Consider the following 7,633-nt stretch of genomic DNA (forward strand, 5'->3'; position numbering starts at 1 on the left):
AGTATTTTGATTTAATGTTTTGTTTATATACAAATATCGGTGTATTTAACTATTGCTTATTGTCTATTGTAAAGGATGTATTAAGGAAATGCATTATACAGTGAGGCTCAGAAATGACTTACTGAAATGCTGTCTGTTGTTGTCTGATTTGATTGAAGCATCCCCTTTAGCACTGAAACACACTATTCACCGCTACTCACAATAAATGAGACCAGAGTTTGAGCTCCATATCTTCATCGCTCTTTTATTAAAAATGCAATAACAAATTGACCTTGATTTCTGCTGATGTTTACTCACCACGGACACAGTGAACATTTCCTTCACAGTAATGAAAAAGTAAGAGTATTGGCCCTAGAGGGCACTAAACTAAATGTAAAAAGAAAACAAGAGAATTGTATGATACACTACTCCAAATCACATTTTCAGTTTCACTGAAATGTTTTGTATTTTCCTGATTCTGTTTCTCTAAAAAGAAGAGAGACTGACAAATGTTTTTCAAGGACCTAAAGGCAACCAAAAAAAAAAGGTGGGTATCAAATATATGTTTATCCAAATAGTTAAGATAGCACACTTCATTAAGCTTTTGGCTGCCATGGCTCATAGAAAATCTTGTATCCTAATTTCTCTCTGTCAAACCTGATTTCAATGAACCTATCAAATGGAGCTTTGTCACAACTAGTGGCACTATGTTCCAATGTACCCTCTGGAATAGAACCCTTTGAAATCCCACTATGACTTTAGGTCCCTTCATATGGGCTACATCCTCTTCTAACACCATCAGTGTGACTTAGACCTGTTAAAAGGTATGCACGTCCAAACAATAAAACATAAAAACATCTCGGCCACTGTCTCAACTATCCATGAATTTCTAAATGAATCCCATGTGTAATGTTCATAAATGATTTCCAATGGATCGCTTCGTGGTACACTGTGCTTTTCTTTTCCCCTCCGAACTCCATCTTTTCCTCTCGCCCCAATTGGTCTACCGTAGGCCTGTTATCACTCAACCCAACAAGACACATTCCTCCCTTTGTCTGGGTAATGCTGGTCTTTACTTGACAACCATGGTGTTGTGATTCCTGATGGAGCACCAGGCCATGAAGATATCCCTGAAGGAGAGAAAGGAGACAAGTGTTTAAGTCAGTTAACATGTTCCCTTTTCTACTCCAACACCACTTTCATTTAAATGTCCCAAAAACAACATCAACCTTCCTCACAGAAATAAAGGAACACATACATTTAAATACAAACCCACACACCTGCAGTGAGTGGCGACACATTCATTGCTGCAGTACTCTTTGTCCCAGTCCGTGCTCTCTATTGCAGGATTGGTGCATCCTGCGCGCACACACATAGTCAGAGGGCCAGAAGCCACATCAGTGGCACCTGGAGACACATTGAACTCCATTTCCATCTGAAGAAAAATAGGGAAAAGTTGATGATTGAAACACCAAGCATATTTAACATGCACATTGGGTCAATTTACAAAGAAAAACCTCAGCCTACCTCTCCTGACGTGAACTCTTCCGTAACCGCATCCTCATCTGCACTGGCCGTCAAGTCAGTGGACTTTGCCAATTGCAGAGCCACTGTAGGGGTGGAGTAAGCAGATGTAGGTACAGTGGAATTGGTGACACAAATTGAGTTGGCGGTTGCTGTTGTCGTAACAATAATGGGCAAGGATGCGTCCGCTTGCAAAGAAGCAGGGACTATCGTGATCTGTAGTGGAGGGGGAGGTGTCGCGGTGATGGGCACAGGAATCCCAGGTCCAGCACTTCCTCTGGGCTTGGCCTGGAGGGGAGGCGGGGCTGGGGAGTGTACCATCTGCTGGAGCCGTGGGGGAGGAGGGGCATGCTGCATCTGCTGCAGAGGTGGGGGCTGGCGTGGGGCTGAGGGCAGCAGGGTGCGCACACCGCCAGGGAGCACAGTCACCATGGAGGTGGGGATCTGGTGGAGCTGAGCCCCGGCCTGGAGCATCTGTTTGGAGATGATGATCTTGGTGATGGTGGGGGTCAGGGTGGCTGTGATGTTTGGGATCAGGGTCGGGGTGGCTGTGGGGCCCAGGGTGAGTGGCTTGTGAGCACCTGTGCGGGAGCGTGTGGTGACCTGGGGGACGTCCAGAATGATGTTGGAGGTGCAGATGTTGGTGATGGTATTCTGGTCAGGGTTGTGCTGGGGGAGGCGGGAGGGGCGGGTGGGAGCCAGGAGGGCCACATTCATTGGCTCAGGCACTGGAGGTGGTGGTGAAGAGGCCGTGTCCATCATCTCAATAGAGGGCTAAAGAGAACACAGTAAAAAATACATGTATATACTTAATTGAATTGGTGAGATTAGAGTATATTACATTTGAGATATGACAATATTTTCAATATAACATTGTCATGGCTACAGTCACACGATTTCTAAGCAAAGACAGGCCTAGAGATTTTACCTGTGAGAGCTGATTAGCTCTGTAAGCTGCTAATGCCTTCAAATACTCATTTTTCGCTGCTTCCGTCTTCCTCTTATACACCTAATAGTGATGGAGGGTATAATTATGTAGATGAAGACAAGAGTAAATACCAATCCTGTTGACATGAATTACAGTATATCCTTTTATCCACAATGTCCTTCAATTGTTTTAAGTGTCCCGTAAAACTTCAATGAAACGCAGTCTCAAATAGCCGCCTGACCCTTTTAATAGCCGGGCATCAGCCCCGTCATTTCAACAAATAAATTCCTGTTTCAAATAAACGCCGGGTTCAAATGAATTGTTTACGAGTTTCCTGCAGTGTGTAACGTAAAGATTGGCAAAAGATGATAAAGGAAAGCAACATCATTGCCATGGATCAGACAGCTGTGTGGTTTGACATGCTCGGCTCAACTACAGGGGGCACACAAAGCGCAACGAATAAGCTGTGTGCGTTTAGAAAATAGACTAATACATTTTTCATTTTTGTTATTTAACCTTTATTTAATTAGGCAAGTCAGTTAAGAATTTGTATTTTATTTACAATGACAGCCTACCGGGTAACAGTGGGTTAACAGCCTTGTTCAGGGGCAGAATGTGTGTCAGCTCGGGATTCGATCCAGCAACCTTTCAGTTACTGGCCCAACGCTCTAACCACTAGGCTACCTGCCACCCCTGTAAATAAGCACCTGGGCTATTCATTGAAGTTTTACGGTATATCTTTTAGTAAAAGTGTGTATTGTATACCTGTTTCTGCTCTTCCCCAAGGCTGTCCCACATGGAGGCTACGATCTTGGACACCTCTCCGAATGTGGCATTGGGGTTCTGGCCCTTGATGGCAGCCTGTGTGTCCCTGAAGAACAGGGCGTACGCAGAGACGGGTTTCTGGGGCTCGTTGGGGTCTTTCTTCTTCTTTCCCTTCTTCCCTCCTCCAGGCCCTGCCGTAGCGGCCACCATGGCCGGCTTTCCCCCGCCGCGCCTCACTAATGCAGGGGAGATGGAGGAGGAGAGCATGGGGGCAGAGCCTGGCATGGTGGAGAGGTGGGAGAGAATTGCAGGGGAGACCGACAGGGACATTGGAGAGTCAACCAGCACACTCTTCTGGGTGACAGTGGGACCAGTGGACAGAGAGACAGGGAAAGATACAAGGCCAGATCAGTTGACTTAGCAAGACTTCAGCAACACATAACAAACCAACAAGTCCTATCCATATAAATAAACATACAAACAGACACTCACCCTGAAGTCATCCATGTCATCATCCTGGAGGGAGCCTGCTGGAGAAGGCGTGGCAGACAGCTGGTCAGGGGACTTGGAACAGGACAGAATGTTCCCGCCATGAAGACCAAGCCCAAGCTGGGCACTCAACTCTGATTGATCAATAGTGGTTAGCTGATTGTGTCCCAATAGGCCATGATTCATGTCACCAAGTGGGACATCAATGGTCATTGGAGAGGAGCTGCTGAAATGGGAGCCAATGGAGTGGCCAAGTTCCTAGAGAGACAAAGACAGGGGTTTTCACAAGTCTTAAAGGATAACAATTTGAAAAAAAACATTATTGATGCAGAAAGTCTTCTAGTAGTATTCATAAGTACACCACTTACCACCCCCAGTGTTGAGCTGAGCAGGGCCCCCCCTCCAGACTGGCTCATCACCCTAAGACTCAGGTGCTCCAGGCCCTGAGAGTTTGGGTTCACATAGGTGGAGGCAAAGGAGGGGTCATTGCCCCCCACCACAGCATTCCTCGCCAGGCTTCCAACCCCAGAAGGACCCCCTGCTCCCCCCGATAGTTCCCCAAAATGGGACACCTCGTCCCCCACACTGAGGGCCGAGTCCTGGTCCAGGGAGATGGGAGGGATCTCAAACACTTCATCTCCAAGACTGGGGGTATGGAATGTCTGCTAAACAGAGAGAAGGAGAAGGACAACTGTTAATGGGACAAATCGATTACATGAACATTTTCGGTGTGAATACACTGCACAATGTGAATAATATGCATTGCGGAATGTGTGCAGGCTTTGAGGATCATGACACCCACCTCAGAGGAGAGAAAAGGATGACCTGCCCCAGAGATGGTGAGGTAAGTATCACTGCCTCCCGGAAACTGCAAAACACACATTGTTTTCATGTTGTGTGAATAGGCTCTCTTTTTTGTTTAGAAATAGGCCCCATACCTTGTTAACTGGGTCGTATCCATTATAACCCTGTGCTTCCAAGAACTCCTGGTCGGCATCCTGATCGGTGCCATCAGAGAGGTCAGAGTAAAAATGAAGATCCATCATGACAGACCAATCAAAATTGTGCAATTTAACAACCAAGAGTGGTGAGCTCTTTGTGATGCAGTCTCCTAGCCACTGAGCTATAATAAGAACTCCAAACTAGCTAGAGAGCACCATCATGCCAAAGGAGACGAATCAATCGCCTCACTTTAACTGGTGTGCTAGCTTGCTAACCACTAGCTGTACATCAATATATGTAAGCTGATAAATGTTAACTAGGTAACTTTGATTTACAAAATTACATTGCAAGTAAAGGATTTGTTCAGCATTATCAGAGAGCTAATTAAGTATTTGACGAAATTAATTTAAAGTACTTAACTAGCTGGCAGGCTAGCCAACAATGCTAATGATAGCTTCCAGGGAATCATTCCGATTTAGCTCACGTTTGCTGTTATTTTTAACTAATTATGGGAACAATCTTTGTTACCCATAAGAACCTAAATGTGCCCGTATGATATTTAGCTAGCTTATAAGCAATGTGTCAAAATCACGTTGATAGGGTTCATTCGGTCCCTACTCAGCAAGCTCGACCACTAATTTTAGGCAGATATATTAGAAAAAGGAGGAGAAAGGAATCCCATTGGTCAATGAATTGAACGTATAACGCATCACCAAGCAGCCTGTAGACCAATCGCGTTCACGTTGTCATGCTGCGTCAACACGGTTGCAAAGCTAATCGCCACGCCATCGCTTCTCAAAATCAGGGTTTCGAGAAGCCTTCCTATTTTTCCTCGAACGTACGTAATGTTACGATTCCAAAGCTATACGATATCACAGAGAACTAGTTATTTATATGTCGGAAAATATTTGCATTGTTGTACTTCTTGACGAAATTATTGCTAATGTTTGGTTTTTGAGCTAGTGCCCAATTGACTGCTATTCACTAATTGAAGGAGAGCTCTCCTTGTTCCAGAATGCTCCGCACACTGCCGACGCATACATTTCCCATCTCCTCAAAAGTATACATTTAAATTAAAAGGGCAACATTAGCATGGGAAACATGTAAACATTGCAAAAGCAAGTGAAATAAACAAAAATGTACAGTAAACATTACGCTCACAAGTTCCAAAAGAAAAATACATTTCAAATGTCATGTGTCTATATAGTGTTATAATGATGTGCAAATAGTTAAAGTACAAAAGGGGGAAATAAACAAATAGGTATTTAGGTAAAGATGAAATAAATTGCCCTTTTCTTGTGGCAACAGGTCACCAATCTTGCTGCTGCGATTGTACACTGTGGTATTTCACCCATTGTCCAGTGAGTAAGTGACTCGACGCTCTTGATAGCAGACAGGATTCTCTCATTAAATAGTTCGATGGAAATATCGCTGGAACGTCTATCGTCAAATCTCACTCTACTGGACGTCGATATATAACTGCTGAGACCTATCCAACATGTCTAGGAAGTTGGGATAGAGGTAAATTTGGAATTATGTCACCATTGTCCTAAAAGAGGACTGTACACCCCCTCGTGGATTATCAATGAATGGATTGGTGTGATAGTGGAAACTGGAAACCACCTAATTTACACCAACAGACTGAATAGGTTTCGAAAAAGTTTTGCCTAAGTATAGGCGTAATGAATACACCCTTGTTTACAGGGAGGCTATAACTACGGTACTTAGCTAAATATTGTCATAGTAAAAACGTGGTGTGATAATAGCTGTGATAGTTGTTTATCAGCTTTACAAATGACAACCAGCATGATGGACGTGTCAAGAATGAGTGTTGGGGAAGTTTTGGTTAACAAGCTACCTGGCGTGGCTAATTCTTAGCATAGACTGAAGGCTATTAAAAGTGGAAAGACGGTAGAAAATATCAAGGCGTTCAGTAGCCTTAATCACACTCAATCTTCAGTAAAAACATTTTTACAAATTCCTACGCTTCTTATCCTCTCTCTTACCTCCATCCTCGCACTACATCGGTCCACTTATTTTCTAATTAATTGTTTTAGTTGATACACTTGGTTTCCGGGTTTCCTTGATTCGGGGAAATGACGTCACTTAGATTCCGTTGGCCTTATTTACTGGTTATCATCGGTAATAATGTATTTGATAACAAAACATTACCATAAGAATGCTATTTATTTACAACACACAATTCACAATCAAATTAAGTAAAATAGAACAATAAGGGGGTTGTTCCAAAATATATATACTTTATTCACTATTTTCATTGTCATCTTGAAGAACGAGTTGCCCATTTAAAGTAACCCCAACAAATATTGCCCAACATAATTCAATATAACGTTAATGGGTGGGTGAATATTCAGTAGAGATAATACATACCAGTACTTGCAACTATAGCACATGAATTGGAGCCCGAAGCATATCAGTGTCACTCGGTGCCGCGAGAACTAGTCGTCCGGGGGAAGAACCGTGCCCGGATGGCCCGAGCTGGCTGGTGGGCTGGCCCGCGAGGGCCACCTTCTGAGATGGAGAGATAGTGGGTTTGTTATAAAGCCATATAGAACGAAAACCAGTTATGCAATCAATGCCGGTCGCGAGTAATTGATAGAATTTTCGTTGATAGAATTGAAGAAACATGGCAGCCCGCTCACACTAAAGACATGTCTAAAGTCTCATTGGCGCTTGAAAGGCAGGAGAAAATTCACTCCAGTATAGGCACCAGATAAGGTACGCCAGATTCAACTGGTCGCTTTAGACCGCTTTCCGGTGACCACTTATAAACGTAAATAGATTGTGACCAACACCATGCTTGTTTATGTCAGAGCACATGTCCACTTGATGGATATCTGGTATTGCAACTTTACACTGTTCGTGTCCCCTGAAAAACGCCTGTGACTAGGAGTAGATTAACAAAGCACCAACCTTAACCGAAGTCTCAACCTGCCACCTTAATTATTCTAACCTGCTGCGTAAATTCTCCTTACCTGCATACGA

At 43.8% G+C, this 7,633-nt stretch overlaps 1 protein-coding gene across 24 annotated transcripts; it reads right to left on the reverse strand.

Moving 5' to 3' along the window:
* Positions 1 to 224: 224 nt before the first annotated feature.
* Positions 225 to 7,633, reverse strand: LOC109874499 (TOX high mobility group box family member 4-A). Of its 24 annotated transcripts, none has more exons than XM_031810921.1 (10): positions 7,562 to 7,616; positions 7,019 to 7,159; positions 4,488 to 4,553; positions 4,054 to 4,347; positions 3,689 to 3,943; positions 3,197 to 3,547; positions 2,432 to 2,512; positions 1,507 to 2,277; positions 1,238 to 1,414; positions 225 to 1,109 (listed from the first exon to the last, which is right to left on the reverse strand). In XM_031810921.1, the coding sequence occupies exons 4-10, from the start codon at positions 4,099 to 4,101 to the stop codon at positions 855 to 857; spliced, it is 1,938 nt and encodes a 645-aa protein (XP_031666781.1). In that variant the 5' UTR covers positions 4,102 to 4,347; positions 4,488 to 4,553; positions 7,019 to 7,159; positions 7,562 to 7,616; the 3' UTR covers positions 225 to 854. The 24 variants fall into 24 exon arrangements, with proteins under 24 accessions (XP_031666781.1, XP_031666782.1, XP_031666772.1 ...); XM_031810922.1 differs by having other exon boundaries at positions 1,260 to 1,414; positions 3,197 to 3,550; positions 4,054 to 4,350; XM_031810912.1 differs by lacking the exons at positions 7,019 to 7,159; positions 7,562 to 7,616 and adding exons at positions 4,624 to 4,683; positions 6,634 to 6,712 and having other exon boundaries at positions 4,054 to 4,350.

The sequence above is a fragment of the Oncorhynchus kisutch genome, linkage group LG30 (assembly GCF_002021735.2).
Source record: "Oncorhynchus kisutch isolate 150728-3 linkage group LG30, Okis_V2, whole genome shotgun sequence".
Classification (NCBI taxonomy): Eukaryota; Metazoa; Chordata; class Actinopteri; order Salmoniformes; family Salmonidae; genus Oncorhynchus; species Oncorhynchus kisutch.

What these genes read in the sequence shown, in the direction of transcription:
- LOC109874499 (XM_031810907.1), bottom strand. Translation starts at nt 4,731, where the DNA reads ATGATGGATCTTCATTTTTACTCTGACCTCTCTGATGGCACCGATCAG. An exon ending in GATACGACCCAGTTAACAAG is followed by an intron (nt 4,554 to 4,623) that starts GTATGGGGCCTA and finishes TGTGTTTTGCAG; the next exon opens with TTTCCGGGAGGCAGTGATAC. An exon ending in TCAGCTCAACACTGGGGGTG is followed by an intron (nt 3,944 to 4,053) that starts GTAAGTGGTGTA and finishes TTGTCTCTCTAG; the next exon opens with GAACTTGGCCACTCCATTGG.